The 21,565-nt window shown below is 29.2% G+C and overlaps 1 protein-coding gene across 2 annotated transcripts in view; it reads right to left on the reverse strand.

Moving 5' to 3' along the window:
* The window catches only part of Ac13E (Adenylyl cyclase 13E), a 97,913-nt gene that overhangs the window by 47,860 nt on the left and 28,488 nt on the right, over positions 1–21,565 (reverse strand). Inside the window, exons 3-9 of one of the 2 annotated variants that reach the window (XM_075355464.1) lie at positions 21,364–21,470; positions 20,783–21,255; positions 14,094–14,363; positions 11,612–11,840; positions 11,106–11,360; positions 5,553–6,281; positions 2,256–2,338 (exon numbers count right to left, since the gene is read on the reverse strand). In XM_075355464.1, the coding sequence (XP_075211579.1) occupies positions 2,256–2,338; positions 5,553–6,281; positions 11,106–11,360; positions 11,612–11,840; positions 14,094–14,363; positions 20,783–21,255; positions 21,364–21,470 (2,146 nt within the window). Of the gene's footprint in view, positions 1–2,255; positions 2,339–5,552; positions 6,282–11,105; positions 11,361–11,611; positions 11,841–14,093; positions 14,364–20,782; positions 21,256–21,363; positions 21,471–21,565 lie in introns of those variants that run through there. The other variant, XR_012755063.1, reaches the window with a different exon arrangement.

Below are 21,565 nucleotides of genomic sequence, written 5' to 3' on the forward strand. Positions count from 1 at the left end.
GGCTGTTGAGTCTGGTTGCTGTCACCAGTGATGTTGGTTCAGCTCGATGGATTATAAGTTGCATCTTGTCTATTGGAATTGGACCGAACTTCCCTTTAGTCGCAGTTGGGTCCCCACTACAGCACGGCAGTGGTGTCCCCAAAGCCCTGCAAAGTTGGTTGGCATTGACCATTTTCCACTGGCACAGCTGAAGTGGTTCTCTTTGAGCGGTGCGTAAAGAGTACTTGTCAGACTCTGTCTTTAGTTGTGCCAGCCTACTGCTATGGGAATGTGGCCCTCCACCAAGCGATCGCATGTTGGACCATCTCCTGCTGGTAGGCTGCCAGTGCCAGCCAGGGCACTTGAAGCCTGGCAGGCTGGGGTGGAGGTTTCCACTACTGGGCATGGAAACCAGTGGCTGCTGCCACTGGCCTGGCTTCGCAGGAGCAGGAAAAAGTTGACCATCAGGACACCCATGTTGGGCCGGCTAGGAGACTTCTTCCATCTTCTTCTTCTCCTGGTGGAGTTCTGAGAACGAATGCTTTTGCCTTCCTGCATCACTGCTTAAATAGCTGGTGCACGGTGGGATGCTGCACACAACAGCAGTGGGCTGGCTTGGCGGGGGGGGGGGGAGCACATGTGCATAAACATATATGAACTGCAACTCCTTATAACATTCTTCTGCTGGCTAGCATTAGCAACACTATAGCACCCACTGGTATGAAGCAAAGCAGGTGGTAAAACTATATATGTATCATATTGAAAGATTTAATATGACTTTGAAGTGTTATTATGTGGTAGTGTTATTACAATTAGTTTGTATGGACTTAGGTTTCATTCATATTACTTAAAAATTCACTATTAATAAGATACATTAATTTTCATTTAAATTAGGACTTTTAAAATTTAAAGATCTTTGGCTTCGGTCAGATTCACACTTGGCTCCTGATGATTCAGTGGCTCTGTACAATTCACACAGCTCTTTATGAATGCACTCAGCTCCTGTTGGCATCACTTGGCTCTTTACAGTTCACACAGCTCCTTTCAGATGTACTTGGCTCGTGACAATTCAGCGGCTCCACTCACCGTGTGAGTTCCATACAAGCTCACTTCATTCAGGTAGTCCTATTTAAGTCCTCATCCAATATATTACAAGTCTCAAGGACTCAACAAGTCTCATTACATGATATTACATTTATTAATACGATACATTTACATAAAGTTAATAATGTTATACATATGAATATATTTACAATTACAATAAAAATAATTATAATTGCAAGATCATAAAGACTTAATTTACTTAAAGAATCAGCACCAATTTTCAACAAGTAACTAGCTCATGAACAATCAGGTGGATGTAGCCAAATGATAATATTATAATTTCCTGACAGTATTCACAAGAAGGTTCAAGAAGTTTTACCTTAATATATTTTGAATAGTCAGGAAATGAATAATTAGGAATTAACATATAAAAAGGTTGACTGAGAACTTTCTTTTTTTGAAACTGATCAATCCATTATTACCAGTAATCATTACTGTGCAGGAAATGGAGAACACCCTAATTAACTTTATGAAACTAACTAATACTATTTATTCAGCATTTAGCCATCTACAATATGAGTAGACTTGATGTGAAGTGTCATATGAGTCACTTCTGACTGTATATGATTGAGTTCTGATGCAAGAGTACTGAACATGTCCATAATAATGATATGTTCAGGTGATAGTTTGGAGCTGATATCATAATAATACATTTTTGTGCTTTCTTGGGTTGGGTTTATGCCCTAAATTTGGTGACTTTTTGTCTAACCTGATTATATATTCTTTATAAGATAATTTTTACTTCTATCAGTTCCAGGATGAATACCACATGCCATCTTTGAGCAAGCAACAAAAGTGGAAGCAAGGCATGTAAGCTCGCCAGCGTAGCTAAAAAAAACTACAAAGAAGCTCTGTAAGATTTAGTCAAAGAAAAGTAAGCATTTCAATTTAATTTCGGTTTAGTTTCACTAAACCCCATTATAGAAAACGTATCCAATTAGTTGTTAAGTAATTCTGTTCAAATCTTGAATTTATTTCAGAAATAAGAATTGTTTTAATTAAATAAATCTATTTATTATTGTTAAGATGAATTTCAGACAAAACTATCCAACAAGGATACGCTGAACATATTATTTTGTACAGAGTATCAATAGAAAAAATTAACAAAAAAATTGACTTTTTATCAAACAGTAATGCTATTAAGATGTTGATATTTTTATTCAAATACTTACTGGTGGAGATAGTGGTGGTCGGGAACGTGAATGTAAGTGCTGTTGTTTTTGTTGTCTCCACTGTATACAACTGCAACCAGTGTCTAATGAAAACAATTAAAAGAAAAGAAAATTAAATCGTTTCCATAATTTTCTAGCCTAATGTACATAAAGCAGAAATTATATCACATATATGTACTAATGTTCATCTAAAACTCAGAAGCTGCTAGTCCAATCTGAATATTTTTTTTTCTGAATTTATAGAACTTTGATAAAAAAAAATTATAAATTTATTATGACAAACTCAGATTATGTCAAATTCTACAGCGTCATTTTCTATGTAGTGATATTTTGAGTTGCTGACTAAATCATGTATCTTAAGAGGCAGGTAGCTAATTTTAGCTCCACAACTGAACTGTTGGTGTACAGGAGGGGAAGAGAGACCATGTGTTGGGTAGCTTGGCTATGGAAACATCCTGCTCACTGTACGTCTCCTTTCCCCCATCTAAGAAAAAAAATTACATGAACATTATTCTGCTTATAAGCAAGAAACCTTAGTGTAAAATTTCATAAAAAACAGAAAATAAATTTCACTGTAATTGCTTCACAAACAGCAATAGATGAAATGCCGAAAAGTAATTACAATACGACTTCGCTTCACCCAAGTCACAAATTATCATCTTTAAAGAAAATTTTAAACAATACACTGGGTTTTTCTTTACAGACACTTTTCAATGAATCCTATAAGAAAAAATAACTAAGATTCCCATGAATCATGATATGTTTGATTGCAATACTGGAATAAAAGAATGAAAAATGATATTTTCAATTTTTTTCTGAAAGATGTATTCTTATAAATGAACATAGAAGTATTTAGAAAAACGTACTACTAATAAAGTAACAATAGAATTTTGATTTTACAGAAAAGTTAATATATCACGTTTTCAACAGAAAAAAGATTTAGCTTCTTTCACTCAAGTGTGCAATTGAGCAGCACATATTTACATAATGCAAACCTATTTCTAATGTCCAAGAATGACAAAACTTATATGCTTTTGAAAAAAGTATGTTTAAGTTTATTGATTTAGTGTGTATACTTGGACATTAATGTTAAACTTGGGATGCAAGATTTTATTATTAATAACACATTTCCTACAAATGTCATATATATGATACACAACTTCCACTATATGGCAAAATAACAGAGTAGATGGCTATCTGCATTAAGCACTGTAGGATAAAATCATCAGTTGACAATTTAATGGCTAAATCAAAAACTTCTGGAAAAAGATTTTAAGTTGGCATAAATACCAAGAACAGTATTTACTATAAGTAGCAGATTGGAGTAAATCAATCTTTTCCTAAATGATACTCAAAAATAACTTTTTCATCATTACCTTCTTGAATAGGTACTGAACGAAGGAATGTTCAAATAACCTTTGCAGAATTGACTTATGCAATTTTGTTATGTAGTTAATTAGTAAAATGGTAAAAGTTAGATAACTTGGCTGCAAGTATATATATGTAACATTCAATATACACAGTAATATTATTGGCAGTTACCACAGGCAAAATTAACCAAACAGGATGGTTTTCTGCATACAAATATTAAGATCAAAAATGTATACCATTAAAAAACTTTTTACTGACTCTACAAGCCACAATCTAAGTGGTAAAAAATTTGACTGCCATGTTAAACTATATGGAAGTGAAACTTGGAGAATCGGAGTATCTGAGAAGAAAAGATTAGAAGCTTTTGAAATGTGATGCTATAGGAGAATGTTAAAAATCAGATGGGTGGATAAAGTGACAAATGAAGAGGTATTGCGACAAATAGATGAAGAAAGAAGCATTTGGAAAAATATAGTTAAAAGAAGAGACAGACTTATAGGCCACATACTAAGGCATCCTGGAATAGTCGCTTTAATATTGGAAGGACAGGTAGAAGGAAAAAATTCTGTAGGCAGGCCACGTTTGGAATATGCAAAACAAATTGTTAGGGATGTAGGATGTAGAGGGTATACTGAAATGAAACGACTAGCACTAGATAGGGAATCTTGGAGAGCTGCATCAAACCAGTCAAATGACTGAAGACAAAAAAAAAATGTTAAATGAGTTGTAATCATGAAACTAATGATTGAATCACGATCTTCTATGAAAAGTTTTTAGGTAGATATAAATACAAGTTTAAAGTAGTTTTTGAGCTGTTAGAAATGGGTAACATAATAATCAGGATGTCTAAATACTATTCCGAATTTGAATCAGAAGCAGACATCAGACCAATTCAGATGTTTCACATTTTTAATGGAATACATTACACTTTAAGAGATCCTTTCATTTCATTTTTTACATATACTGATCTTTACAATTGAATGTTAATTATAAATTTATATTTCAGCAAACACTCAATCTTATGATTTGACAAATTTTAATGATACTTAAAGGCAGGCAGTTGTCTGAAGGTTTATTTATGAAAATGACCTCAAACTCTATGATAAAAGTTATAATGAAAAAAATATTAAACACAAGTCGATATATACAAAGCTTTTTTTTTAGTACATAGTTTCACAATGCAGAGTAAAACATTACAAAATGATAAAAAAAGAGTAACTGAAAATATAATTTAACTTGCCAATTTATTTTTATTTTATTTAATTCGTGACCACTGAGGAAGGAATAAACATTAGAAATTTTTATTTTATAGTCAAACATGTTGTTTAATGTAACAATAAAGTATCAATAGTCAATAAATTGTAAAAATGTACTACACAATAATAATTAATTTTATAACAGTCCTTAAACTTTGAAAATACGAAAACAGAAAACTGTACAATATGTGTGAGCATGACAGACAATTTTCAAGAGAAATCCACTTGTAAACACTTGGCTGGCAACCTGACACCACATGCTACACTACCACTTTCATATCTGTATATTAGATACTGCAAATCTCTTAGGTTACAATATTCAGACCAAATAACCAATATTTTCTACTAGTTTGAGTAGGTAACAAGGCAACTCAATGTAGAACCACTCTCTTATAAGAATCGTAAGAAATATATAATTTTCAGTTAATTTTTGATACTAAATCAAGTTACATTTTAACAGACACATAATAACTTCTAATACACAATTCTGGAAGACCAACAGAGCATTTATATAATATGAAGCTGAAGATGTTTCTAATAAAACTTATTTCTAACAACTGTAATACTGTTAAATATTATATTTTTAACTTTTATTAATGAAGTTTATTAAAGAATAAATTTTTTTCATTAATAAAGTTTTATTAATGAATAAATTACAGTATAAACTTACTTTTTTTAAAAGGTTTCTCAGTTCTTGTACTATCATTTGATGATTGTAACTGTTTTACTTTTATTATAGGTGAGGCAGTGTTACAGTCTAAAGCAGATTTGGAAGTTGTATTATCATTAGAACTAGTAGCGGCAGTAGCAGTATTAGTATTATGAAAAGAAGGTAAGTTAGGATGTTCAGTAAATCTCTTCTTCTTATTTCCAGTAGTATTAAATTTCAATAAATTATTGTATCGTTGACTAGTATTAGTTTCATTAGAATTTAATAAAGCAGGTAACGAATGAAATGACAAATTTTTATCACTATCATTAATATTATTACAATTATGACATATTTCATTAATATTAATGTTATCATTTGCATTTATTATACCAGCAGATGAATGTATTTTTTGTATTTTATTACGTAATATTAATACTTTATCTATAGTATATTGTTCAAACTTTTTATCGATATCATCATTACCGCTATTTTTATCATATTTAATCATATTTTTTATATATTCGTCAGGACTAGAAGAAGCAGTCTGTGTCTCATGCAATAATTTTAAATCGGTGGTTAAGGCCATGGTAGTTGTTGCAGTTGTAATATATGATGCAGCATTACTAGCAGTAGGTATATGGTGGGAAGCATGAACTGCAAGCTGCAACTCATTACCACAGCATGTTAGATCATTTTCACTACAATTAATATTTTCTTTTTTCCCTTTGACAAAATAAGTTTTCAAACCTGTAAAAATTAAATTAAAAATAATACTTATTCATGATTAAATAACTAAACATAAAAATAAATTAACACATCTTTTTATTACTACAGGTTGAATTCTGTTATAATGAAATTACCAGGATCACTATGATCCTTTTGTTATACTGAAATTACGTTGTAGTGAATCTTATAAAATAACCATGCAAAATTAAATTAATGATTTATTTAAATGATACCAGTACAGCGTTAAGGAAAACTGATTAACAGAACAAAACAATAATTAGTGAATTATTGTCTACATTTTTAAAAAATCTGTAAGTTTTTATTGCAATGCCTTTTTTGTTGTAGCATTTAAAATTAAATTTTGAACTGAGATAACATTTTGAAAAATATATTCACGAACGTTGGGTAATGTAGTGAGATATGATTGAATATTTGTTAAACATTTGATTACATCACTCAGAGACAATTTTATTTTGTCTGATCTTTCGTTGTCTTCATTTTCACTATCACTTGCTTTCTGAATCACAGGCTACTGAAGTTGAAACAGACAAAGCAGAAGCCTTTACATTCTCCACAATTTCTTTGTCACAATTTCTTCATTTCATTCGCAACCAGTAGTTGGCATCCATGGTAACAGAGCCCTGGAATGTCACTGATGTTGGAATAAGAGCTGAAGAATTCACTGATGAATACTACAAGGCCCTCCCTTTATTTTCACTGCCACTATCTTCAATGTCAAGTTCATCGAGAGTGCTATTTATGTAGTCAAATAGTTTTGATTTTCCCCAACAAGTTTTGATTCTTTTACCAGCAACCAAGAATCTGAAATCATTTCGCAAGCGTTTTTGATGTTTATTTTTTTGTTTGAATTTGAATCTATACTGAATAGTATTTTCTTAACTAATTTTGATCTCAACTGTACTTTTACAGTACTTATTATACCCAGATCAAGTGGTTGTAAAGGGTCAGTAGTGCAATTTGTAGAAATAAATTCAACATGAACATTTTCTAATCTCCTTGTAATTATGAGCCATTATATGAACACTATGATGTCTACAAAAAGGAGGTTTTTTTCTTGTTTCATCTTAATGTCTAGTTTTACTAGCCAATCATTAAAAATAGTCATTGATGCACATTTATTGGACCAATAATTGCATGGTAGTGACTGGAGTTTTTAAAGCAGTGGGGTTTCAAAGATTTACTGATTACTAACAGTTTCAATTTCTTATTGCCAGTAGCATTGCAGCAGAAAAATGCTGTGATATGTTGCTTAAACTTTTTCCCACCTTTACATTTTTCTACTTTGACAGTTAGTATATGATGTGGAAGCAACTGAAAAAATATACCCGCTTCATCCGCATTAAAAATATTCTCCCAATTGTACAGCTTTATGATTTCTTTTATTTCTCCACTTTTCCATTCATTTACATTGGACATAGGAATGGGCATTTCCTTGCCACAGAATGCTTTGCAAGCAATCCTGAATCTACCTCGAATGTCAATCAGCCATCCCACACTGGCCTGAAATTCATCATAACCAAACAGTTTTGCAAAACCTAAAGCTTTTTCACAGATTATGTTTCCATCTATGATCACGTTTTGAGACCTAACCTCAACAAACCACATATAAACAGCTTTGACCAATCATCATGTAAAGCTGTATGCATTTTTTTTTTCAGGAGCTACAGTTATGTTAGAAGATGCATCTTTTATTTTTTTACAATCTTTTAATATTGTTGATAAAGTCGATTACAAAGCTATTACAAAATCTTTTGCTACTTCAATTTTTTTCCTACCCAAATCAACATTCTTTGTAATTTCTAATCTTCTTTCTTTTTCCTGTTTAGCCTCCGGCAACTACCTTTCAGATAATACTTCACAGGATGAATGAGGATGATATGTATGAGTGTAAATGAAGTGTAGTCTTGTACAGTCTCAGTTCGACCATTCCTGAGATGTGTGGTTAATTGAAACCCAACCACCAAAGAACACTGGTATCCACGATCTAGTATTCAAATATGTGTAAAAATTTAGACTTTACTAGGACTTGAATGCTAGAACTCTCGACTACCAAATCAGCTGATTTGGGAAGACGCGTTCACCACTAGACCAGCCCCGTGGGTTATAATTTCTAATCTTGCTTTCACAGTAAACTGCCATTTTTTATCTGATTTTTTTCTCCACCTTAATTTGAATTGAATTCTAATTACAATTAAAATAAATTTTCAATTTTCTTAATTTTTGATAAAGTAGTTACACAGTTTTGAAAACCACAGCACAGATACTCAAAACAGATGCACAAAACAACAATACGGAACATTAAAATACAACAAACAATAGACAAATGAAATAACTCAAAGCTGTGCGCCTACGTGATCTATTAACTAACTGAAATATATACTAACTTCAGAGTTCTAAACTTGTCGTAGGGCCAGTAGATAAACCAATGGTAACATCTGCTTCCTATGAGTCATTCACATTATAGCATTCCATAATTCCACTGATAATATTTTTTTTTTAATTTAAATTATTTAACTCCAAATATTTGTTTCATTATATAGAATTTTTTTGTTTGATTCATTCATTAAAATGAGGTTTTTTTATACATGGTTGTATATGATTGGCCAAACAAAAATGTTGAAAAATTCGTTAAACTGGATATTTTGTTTATACTGATATTCATTATAACAGAATTTGAACTGTATTCTTAGAAGAGCTAAAGTAATTTCAATGAAGGAATTTAAAGAAATTCAATTTTAAAATAATTATTCATAATGACCAACAACTGTGATCAAACCAGCCAATTGAGATTCATTGCTTAACTAGGAGGTTAGTTAAACAAAACAAACAGTAAAAGATAGTTTACATAATACATTAAACAGGAGTAAAATTATATGGTTTTACTGGAACAGATATCTGTTTCCTTTGTACAAATATGAAATAAGTGAGATTACTTATATTCTAGAGACAAAAAGTTCTAAATTTATTTGACTGACACTTCAGTCATTAGGGCGATTTTACAGTATCTTACTCTAAGACCAGATCATGCCACTCATAAATAAAAGGAATGCTTTAAACTATTTCTACAGGTTCTGGAATCCTAAGCATTGGCCTAACATGGTTCTATAAGCTAAAAAAAAAATACAAAAAACAAAAAAAATTACAAAAATATATTTGATTACATATAAAAAATTATTTTTTAAAGAAGCTTTTATTTAACTAATATTAATTAATATTAACATTAATAAAAAAAGGAAACAAATTAGAAAAACCCTCTAAAAAGTAAAAAATAAGAATTAAATCAAATTGAAAATTTTAAACAAAAAAATATAATATAAAAAGATTAATTGTTGTAAAAATAAATGTTGTGTTGTTTTAAATAAATTATAAAAACTGTGCCACACTTTTATTTAACTAAATATTTTCATTACTTTTAATTTTAAAATTTAATAATTATTACATTTATTTATTTTTTATTTATTGGTTATTTATTAGATATTTATATAATTTATTTTTTACTTTTCAGTGCATTTCTATATTTGTTAATATATTATATTTTTTTGTTTAAAATTCTCAATTTGATTTAATTCTTATTTTTAACTTTTTAGAGGGTTTTCTGATTTGTTTCCTTTTTTTATTAATGTTAATATTAATATTAGTTAAATAAAGCTTTTTTAAAAAATAATTTTTAGATATAATCAAATATATTTTTGTAATTTTTTTTTTTTTTTTTTTTTTTTTTTTGAGACTAAAAATAAAAGCTTTTAAAAAAGTAAAAATGTTTATTTTTACACATTGAAGTTACATACGTGTACCAAATTTCAATCATTTTCATACGATAGTTCATGAGAAATGAAAATTTTCAACTAAATTCATGAATTTAGTATATGGATAGCGCATGGGGGCGGGTCATATCAAATTCCGACACCATAGTGCTGTACTGTCATCGAAGTTACATACCTTTACCAAATTTCATTGATTTCCATACGATAGATCAAAAGATATAGCAGTTGCAAGATTTGATTATTCCTAAAGCGAGTTAAATAAAAGCTTTTAAAAAGAAAGGTATCCAGGATAAGAGAAAGAGGTGAGTGGTGAGAAGGAATATCTTTTCTGCCCTAGAAGAAACTGAAATATATAATAACTATCTTGAGCAGAGGAAAGCTCAATATCCCCCAAGACAAGAGGTGTCCATCAACTTGTCTGCAACAAATTTTGGCATTTTACCCAAGCAGGGGCAACAAGTTGTATCAACAATTTTGCACTGACCAGCTTAAATGTTGCCATAACAAAGATTGGTTTTCTGTAAGAAATAACGATTACCTGAGAACAGGATTCTAAATAAACAACCTTCTCTATCATTGGAAACCGTGGTATACGGAAGTAGACAGACTACCAAACTATTCAGACAGAAACCCATTAGTGATATTAAAAAACAGACATTAATAAATGAAATTAAAAGCGACATACAAATTGTTTTGAATAAATCAAACCACAAACCTTTCTGACTGCATCAATGATACATTTAACTAACAGATTATTTCATGAAATGGCAATTAAGTTTAATTTAATAAATAGTTTAATACATGTCTTTCTCCACAAACAAACCAAAAGTTTATTAATTTTTAATTTCAATGAAATCAATATCTTGGACCCAACTAATTAAAATAAAAATGGTAAAATTTAATACAAAAAATGCAATCGGTAAATAGTAATTTCAAATATGAGCAAATTTATTTTAAATGAGAACCTTAAAAATAAATATACAGAGAACCAAGTTTTTTTACCATAAAAAATCACAACAGAACATGTTGTATGAGAAAATTAAAAATTGGAATAATTTACCATTAACGATCTCTCCTTCTTCAAGTATATACTGATCACCTAGGAACTGTCTAGTAGTATGTGACAAATGGACTTGACCAGGTCGTCCAGTTGATTCCATTCGATTTGCCAATGTTACATCATTGGACCACACATCAAATTTCACTCTTTTAGTACCCAATATACCACACAAAACAGTGCCAGTATGTATTCCAACACGCATATTAACTCCTTCATTAGAAACTCTTTCAAAATCTGAGATTGCATTAATCATACCTAACGGGACAAAGATCAAAAAATAATTTTAATGTTTACACAAACAATATCTTTTTTAAGAAAAAATATTTTATTCTTTATTAAACTGCATTATCGATACAAACATAAACACATTATTTTTAATAGAAACTGAAATTTTACATTAGTTCTAAATAATAAAAAAATATTTAAATCGTATAAAATTATTCTTTAAAACTAAATTATAGAAACAGTATAAAATGTAGTAAATGATAATATACATACATACTTACTTAAACCCATTTCAACACAACAAATTGCATGATCTGATCTCGGTTCAGGGCATCCAGAAACACAATAGTAACAGTCACCAAGAGTTGAAATTTTTTCACAACAGTTTATTATACACAGTTCATCAAATCTTTCAAACAATTCATTAAGTATGGCAACTAATTGGGAAGCAGTTTTATTTGTACTCATTTTTGTAAATCCAACAATATCAGCAAATAATATACTAACATTCTGAAAGTACAGAAAATTTACACTTCTTCATAATATAAACACACATCCACAAACACAGTAATAATTAACAATATTTTTTTAAAGAAAAAAATTGGGATACTAAATCCAAATCTATTAGGGAGGCAGCCGACTCATTTTTCAGCTAACAGTTCATAAGCAAAAGACGTGGCTATAGGAATAAGTTCTCTTAAACCGCTTAAGTTAACTGCTTTTAACTTCTTACTTAGGTACATAACAATTATTACAATTTATACATTTTGTCAATTGTTTTGGCTGATAAAGTGTACTATTGCCATTCATTTGGTAAGAAATTTTAAGCAGTCTAGGCTAGAAAAACTGTTGAAATTGTGAGTTAAAATGTTGCTGTTCAGCTGCAGAACAGTACTAACAATCTAAAAAGAGTTGTATTTGTCCGTTACATAAAAAGCAACAGTAATGATTTTGTTTATATTAATATTAATTTAAGCAATGAGTTTTCTTACAAAGTAAAAATATTTAATGAGAGCCATAAAAAATGAGTAAAAATAATTAAAAGTAAGCAGAAAGTATGGCTCAAGGCCTCCCACAATCAGAAAAAATTATGGTGTATGGTTTTAAATCTCTTCTCTATCAGTTATACCCCACAATTATACTAAAGAAATTAAAAAATTAAGTATGGAAAGGATAGAGAGAAAATATAATTGTTAAAAGGAAGTAATTATTACTATCTAACATTGTTCTTCATTACATTTTTTGAACAATTTAATATAACATTCTTAGAAATAAGGAAATGTTTTGGATTAGTAAAAAAATCTGATGTGGACACCAGATGATGTCCTTGTACGCCTATTAAATTACATTATACATTTTTTGCTACTAAAAATTTCCTTAGCATTTTATATTAGTTTATATATTAATTTTGTTTCACAGTAGATATGTGGTGTGTGAGAATGTATCGGATCTGTAACCATGCACACATCAGTTTGAATCCGACTTCATATACATACATTTTTAAAAAAGATTTTTTAAAATTTAAATGTATTGATTTATAAATAATCATTAACCTTTGATTGTAAAAATTTTTTAATTAAAATGAAACATACATAAAATTTTATTTCACTAACTTCTGATTTTTTTTTCATCTTTTTTTGTATTATTATTGAATTATTATTTATTTTTAATTTTTTACAATCTGAGGTTAATAAATCAATATATTTAAATAAAAAAAAAAAAAAAAAGTTAAAAAATATATGTATATGAAGTCGAATTCAAACTGATGTGCCTTCCCCTTCTAAGATCCAAACATCTCATTAATTTAAATTTTATTCGCCTATAACTCTGAAACTAATGAATAAGTACCACTTATGCTATATTGTTGAAAAGCACTCAACAAGGGCTTATTACTGCAGTTAAGAAAAAGTCTAAAATCCAAATGTTTCAAAATTGAAGCCCCCGCTTTATTTAGAGGTCTGCCTGTATACACATTTTTGGCCCAGTGGATGGCAATCTAAAGGGGAGGTGCACAACTATATGTTATAACAGTCCTAAATACAAATTTTCAACATTCTAAGACTAATTGTTTTTGAGTTATGCGAAATACATACATACAGATGTCACTCCAAAACTAGACAAAATGGATTCAGGGATGGCCAAAATGGATATTTCCATTGAAATCTGAAAACCGAAATTTTTCACGTTACAGTACTTCCTTTACTTCATACAAGGAAGTAAAAAGCTGTATATCTGATGAATATTATTAGCATAGTTAACCTTAGTTATATGTACAAATTTATCAAATGATATCAAGGGAAATCTTAATAGTTGAAACTGTAATGAATCTCATAATTTTTTAGAAAAAATGAATTTTAGAAATTTTCTAGAAACATTCCTGAAGCTTAGACAGATCAGTATCCCGTACAAATAAATATAAAAATAATTATAAATAATAATAATAAATAATATAATAAATTTAGATGAAATAAATAACAGCTGTCAGACATCACCAAGGTATGAAGGTTTATTTTCACTTTACACTCAATTTTCCCTCCATTATTCATCAAGTTTTTCTTTTTAAATAGCTATTTGAAAAGAACAACATAATTTGTCTATAATATTTTTTGTTTCACACAGTTAGTTTAGAATATTAAAAAAAAATCATTGAATCTGGAAAAAAAAAAGATTCTAAAAAATAATATAAACAATGAATAAATTGATATAATAAAAATATGTTAGCAAAATTTTTAAGTTGAAAAAAATAGTGGTAATAAAATGTACCTCCATATGATGCATATTAAAAGGCCTGAATAATGATCTAATATCACCACTTTTGGTGGTGAAAGAGATTCTTTCCTCTTCATCACCTTCACTACTAGTACTATCATCATCATCATCATTATCATCGTCATCGTCATCGTCACCACCACCATTACCATCCTCATCTTCATCATTGCCATCTTCACCATCATTATTACTATAATCTCCTCTTCTACTTGCTTTACTACCAGCTTCTGTCATTAACCATGCAGCTACTTTTGGTGGCATAACCTACCATTTTGAAAATTAAAACAATACATATATAAGCATTTAAATTAAAAAAATATAAATAAATATATATATTTAACAATTAGATAGTGAGTTCTTTAATTTAACACACAGCCACCACTTGAATAGTAATTTATTCTTCTGCATCTTTATATTCTTTTATGGAACTTCTAAATATTGCTTTTGACATCTTGTAATAATAATTTGCTCTTTTACAAATTAATTTTTTTTTTTTACAATTTCTAACGCTTTAAACGTGTAATAAAAAAATATTATGTAATTTTTTTTATATACAGTCCTTAATATTGAAAAAAAACTTTCAATATTACAAATTTGGCAGTTAACACTGATCTGCAAGTTTTGTTATGCAGATAATTTTGGCTTATCCATATGTTATTTGACATGAATCCAAATGTGACCTCAAAATTTGCCCTAAGGCTTTATTTTTTTTTTGTAACCGTTACTTATAAAAAATAAAAGTTGCTAAAATTATTTATTTTCTCTAAGACTAAACACTTATAAAGGTTTGTTGTGGGTCAATGTGTATATTAATAATGAAATATCCATGTCTGAAGATTATATGAATAATGAAATATAAATGATTTGGAGCGGAGTAATTTGGAGAAGTGACCAGACTGGCTGAAGAGATAAACACATGTAGCTGGGCAGAAAAATGTTATTTGTAAAGCTCTTGTGAACAAATAAAGAATGTTTAACTTCCACCATCATACATATAACTTTGTTTGATGAAAAATTTTGTGAAAACTATGGATCATAACAGACAAGGTTTCTCATATGTTAAAAGACTTTCCCAGAATCAATGAGGCAAAAATCAAAGAAGAAATTTATGTTGAACTACAGATATATAAGCTAATGAAGGATTAAGACTTTGAATGAATCTAAGAAGCATGGGTACTATTTTAAAATACTGTTAAATTTTTTTCTTTTTGGCTGGGAAAAAAGTTTGAGAATTATGTAGAATTGGTGAGTGAACTTCTTGAAAACTGGCATGGAATAAGTTTCTAAAAGTACAAACGCTGCATTCATATTTAGATCTTTTTCCATATAACTATGGTGATGTAAGTGATGAACAAGGTGAATGCTTTCAGTAGGATGTATCATTGATGGAAACATGCTACCATGGAAATGGAGACCAAATATATTTGCCAATTACTGCTGGAGACTGAAAAAATCATAAACAAAGGCTGAATACAGGAGAAAATCAAAGAAAAGCAAATATTAGATTAACTTTATATCATACTAAAATATCATTAAAAAAAATCAAGTTACTTTAAATCTGTGTTTACTAAAAACCTTGTCATCAATTCAATTTTGGTTTGCAAATTTGAAATCAGCACAAAAAATACTGCAAGACACATCTTTTTGAATGCAAACAATAGAAAAAGCTTTTTTTTATAGATAAGTGATAATTAAAATTTTATACCCACATAAAACTGAAGACAGTTTCAAGGCTTAGTATTAAACAAAAATTCTACATATAATTAAAAAGTTATGATGGGAGATTTTTTATCATCCTCCTTACAGTATTGATCCTGTGCCCAGTGGCTACCATCTCACATAAATTTAACATTGACAATTCAATGTTAACATCCAACAAGATCCACCTCATTGGGGTGGAGTTTACATATCAGGGACTACCTACATGAATAATTTCCTCAATGTTGGATTGGCCGCGATGGACTAATTCCCTGGCCATCTCAATCCCCTGGCGATACAGTACTTGATTTCTTTCTTTGGGGGTTTGTAAAAGACAGGGTGTACCCAATTAAAGTTATCAATATTGAACTAAAAAAAAGAATCGAAGGAAAAATTAATGGAATAACTCCAGATATTGGATATCCAGATATTGAACTCCAGAAATTGGATATCATCTAGACATTTTATGCACCACAAAAGTGTTCATGTGGAAAATGTTTCAAGTTAGTGTTGTAAACAAAACTTTCTGAATGCTCTGTTCAACAATAAAATATGCATTTACATACATTTCTTTGTTATTTTTTTATTAACGCTTAATATACACTGAAAAATTTGATTACCCAGCATATCTAATGTTACATTATTGCAATAAATTTCAATGACATTTTAACTACAATTTTAAATTTGAAGCAAGTAGTTGTGATTTTAATAAACACATATTAATTATAATATATATATATATATATATATATATATATATATATACATTGATGATTGGGAATCCATGATAAACCCATAAATCAGGATTACATTACAATGTCAAATACTTGAATGTTAAAAATTGGAACTTAGTAGAAAATAAAGATAAATAGAAAAATTCAGAAATAAAATTGTTATTATCATTATTGAGTGAGGAATAATTAGCATTACCTCCATCAACATAAATTAAACTTTACATCCAAACTTCTACCAGTCCATATAAATAAAAAGATGATTTACAGAAAATTATATTATCTACAATAACAGTAATCTTTATTATTGATGAGTTAAATAGGTGGTAACCTAAATAACGTCAGCTTATGAATCAAGGATTACTTCAACTTATAAATCATTTATTAACAATAAAACCGACTTTTCATTGTTTTATTTTGCTCCGCTCAAACATATACGCAGTCATTATGACCCTCAAAGTGGGTAATGCTACCTGAATATGCCAGTCAATATTGCTAACAATAGATACCGCATATAAAGGAACATTAATGTTCCAACTTACAGCATTATAACAAATCATGCTTCTAACTTGCCCCCACTCAATTTTTTCGACCTTAAATTGAGAATAATTCAAGAAAACTCTCAACCAATCTTCACATGCAAAATTTCAGATACACAACAATATATCTAATGTTCAATGAAACTGATCAAGTAGTTTTGAGCCTCAAAATTTTATACATAGGCCAAAAAATAAATATATGTATGATTTTTTTAAGTCTATACTTATAAGACCCATATTCCTCTGAACCCAATATATTGTATTTTTATAATCAAAAACCAACTTGAATAACCCAAGTACGGAATTACAAAGTAAATGAAATGACACTTTAATTTATTTTTTTTATTCCAAAAGCACTTTCACGGATTCCGCATCATCAGTTGTATATAAGACATTTATAAAAAATTACATATCAAACATAAAAGTTTTTTTTAAAATTAGAATTACACACAAAAACATATGAAGTCAATTAAATAAAATAACTACATATATATAAATATGATGTCATAATTAAAAATTAAATTTTAAAATAAAATAAAATAAGTAGAAAATTTATACTATGTAACCTACCAAGCCAATGTTACATTACTGAGTGAATTTGAATTAAATTATTTATATACATTATGATTACATCTATTTTTATTTTAAAATGTGCTGTTATCTGTTGCCGCTTTTATAAGAGTGTCATCTTCATATTTTGTCTGAAAGTTGATCAAGTTGGAAATTCTTTTGTATTTATATATATAAAATCTCTCCAAAATGTGCAAACTTTTATTATTATTAATTAAATTAAATTTCTTGATTTCCACTATTTCCAAATTTGTCCGAATATCAGATACTCTGTATGTTTGTTATTAATAAGAACTAATAAGCTATTAATAAATTGGTTGGCCAGATTAAAAAAAAAAATAAGGAACGTGTCATTTAATATACTTTGTAATTCTGTACTTGGGTTGTTCAAGTTGGTGTTTGATTATAAAAATACAATATATATATATATATATATATATATATCATGGTTTTGGTGATTGCAGAGCATGTGGTGTAGTGTACCATGTTCCTTGTGAATAACCATTGCGTTTTCAATAGCACAGCAGGTATTTATTATTGAAGTGTAATTTGGAAGCAATTCATATCACTATGTTAAAAAACAATTTTGTGTTAGATTTTCAGATGCACCTGTCCTAAACAATTCAACAGTAACAAAACTCATCAGTCACTTTCGAGAGACCAGGAGTGCTGCTGACAAGAATATGCCTGCTTCAGTACTGACAAAAGGGAAATTGGAAGAAGTCTGTGCATTTTTGAACGGTCTCCATGGAAAAGTTTGCATAGATTATTATCGCAGACAGGAATATCGTACAGGGTGCACAAAAGTCCACAAAGAAATTAGGTCTACATGCATAGTGAATACACGTGTACAGGAACTGACATCCCCTAGGCACTGTTAAAAGAATAAGGTACTGGCACTGTTTTATTAACCAGGCAGAAAGTAATAAGATGGACATACTGAATAATGTGTTTTTTTAGTGATGAGGTGCATTTTCACCTTAGCAGTCACATCAATCGTCAGAACAGATATATGTCAACCCAAAATCCACACATCTTATGTGAATCACGGCTGCTCTAACAAAAGGTATGGGTTTGGTGTGCCTATTTCTAGATGACAAATTGTGGGTTTAATTTTTTTTTTTAGAAAATGCTTGACAGTCTGGCATACCAGGATATAAGTATGCAATTTATAGCTTTCTTCGCCCTGATCTGATGAATGTTATTGTTACCTACAAGACGGGGCAACCTGCCATACATCCAAAAACACCATGTACATTTTGGAAGAAATGATTGGTAATCGCATGATCTCAAAAGATCTGGGAGCGCCCTAATTCCCCAGACTTTTTGTCACCAGATTTCTTTCTCTGGAGTTTTTCTGAAAGGATGCATATAATGAACAATCCCATGTTCTCTACAAGAGTGAGCCATTACTGCAGAGATGAATCCCATTAGCCCTGATGTCCTACAAAGGGTGTCAAAAAATATGGTGAGAAGAGTTTGGACCTGCCTTCAGGAAAATGGTGGGCATTTCCAACACTTCCTGTAAACCAATACTAGTTATCCATAATTCCATGAATCAAATTAAATGTATCTCTGGATTATAGTCCATAGTGGAATTATAATGTTTACTATCATGATGTACATGATAAAATAATTGCACTGTGTATATAAGGAAACCACAAATTACATGAATGGTATTTGTGTACTTTTCATAACTCAAAATTTAATACCATACTTTTCTTCACAAAGTTGATAAAGATATTGTTGCATCTTTTCTAGCTGATGAAGTAGAAGCTTTCTGTAACAGATTAAGCTTGGAAGACTCACTACTAGCTCAATGGTGGTACTCACTCGCATACATAACAAAATTTTAAAAACAGAGAGATGTAGCCTATTGATAAGATGTTAAAAAAATCAAATAGAGCAATACTGTAGGTGAGAGTGAACAAACGATAGAGCAAAATAAATGTATGTGAAAAATAAAAAGTACCAAACAAGGCGATAAAGAGAGGTGGTGTTAATCTTGCTGGCAAGATACTAAAGTGTAAGAATGAAAGGAAAATTGATTATACCATCGTTAATACTAAAGCTACTTGTATAAATCAAATTATAATTCTTGTCTCAACATTTCATCCAGAAATTCTGGGTTTGAATTCTGAGCAGACATCATTTTTCATTTATTATAAAATTTATTTCTTGTCATAAAAAAATAAAATCAGAAGCCAAATAACTTAGCTAAATAAATAACTAGAATACATTATTTACAATGAAAATATAATATGATATAATAATACAGTCAACTCCTTCTTATTCACAAGCAGTTTAACTGTGATGACACTTGGAAAATAATAAAGTTGTAAAAAGTTTTACAACTTTTACAAGTGTTTTACTTTTAAAGTGTTAAAAACTTTTACAAGTTTTTTCATCATTCTGTGATAGGTTTTACTCCTTCATTCATTTGCTACTTAAATTTGTGCTTGTTCTGAATATGATAATATAGTTGTAATATAGTTCACTGTGGGTATGATAGGACAATAGTTCATTGTGCAATATTATAATGCTACACAAACTACGAATTTCAATTAAAAGAAAGTGTTTTCAATCACTAAAAACAACAATCAATTGCATCTTATTTAAAAAAAAAAAAAATCTGGAAAAGTAAAATAAACAATTTATTATTTTTTTTTAATGTCTTATGTATTTTTTTCTCCTTAGCTACTCTAGTTTTAATGAATGCATTACATAGTATATACACTACTGCAACTGCAATCGGTGTACAGTATTAGTGATACTGAAAATTTGTTATATGTTAATATGTATTTAGAATAAACATCTGGATATTGCTTTAACAGGTATATGATAGTGCAGTGTAATGAAAGTACTGTATTTTATTTTATTATTTACTGTTATACCTTAATATAATAGTGCATGTAAATACTGAACTCCAGTAAGGAATTAGGTCATTTTAACACATATTACTTTATTAAATATTAATTTTTGGATCCACTGCGATTTTGCTATGATTTTGGATTATCCATGATCCTCTTTGGGTTATTACCCAAAGAGGACAATTGGGAGTTGACAGAACATGATACAACTATCCACAAAGTAGATAAGTAATTTTGTTAATGTTAGATAAAAAGAAAACAGAAAAGTTACTTACTGAATGAATCATTTTTTCCTTAAGTTGTTTCTCTAGTTCTAGTTGCCTTCTAACAAGTAACGATTGGCCAACCTTCATAAAAGTACCACGCATACGCACACTTGTCATTACCAATATATGAAAACCAATTAAGTGAATAGAAATGTAATATAAAAATCTAATAAAACCAGATGATGAAAGAGACGACCATTGTGAAAAATAATCAAATAGTAATGTATAAATAACAGTTAAGATAATATACATGTATAATGGTAAAGGTATAACGGTATAAATCAATATCAAAATTTGTAAAAATAATAAAAAATGACCAGATAAACTTATTATTGATAATCTATCATTAATGACAAATAATAATGATAGAGTAAACATTATAACACAAGTTACGATGGATATTAACAACTGATACTTTTTATAATATGTTGATCTAGTTATTAAAAGAATAAATATAGTAATTAATGAAAATAAACTGAAGAGTAAAATAAAGAAAATATAATTTTCAATAATATTTATTTTAAAAATAAAAAAAGTATTTAAATAGTTAAATGAATTATTAAAGTGGTTATGCATGTCATTATTATTATTACTATTAAATATTAAATGGTCGGTAGAATTATTTTTGTATATGCTATTATATATTAAATACAAACACCATGTTGTTGATACTAATAACATATAATACAAACAATATCTGCAACAAAAATCAAACAATAATAAATAAGTCAGCATGAAATGTAAATAAAATGTATGATATAAATAATAACAGGTTAGACACTATTGAAAATA

Source organism: Lycorma delicatula, chromosome 2 (genome assembly GCF_047948215.1).
Source record: "Lycorma delicatula isolate Av1 chromosome 2, ASM4794821v1, whole genome shotgun sequence".
Lineage (NCBI taxonomy): Eukaryota > Metazoa > Arthropoda > Insecta > Hemiptera > Fulgoridae > Lycorma > Lycorma delicatula.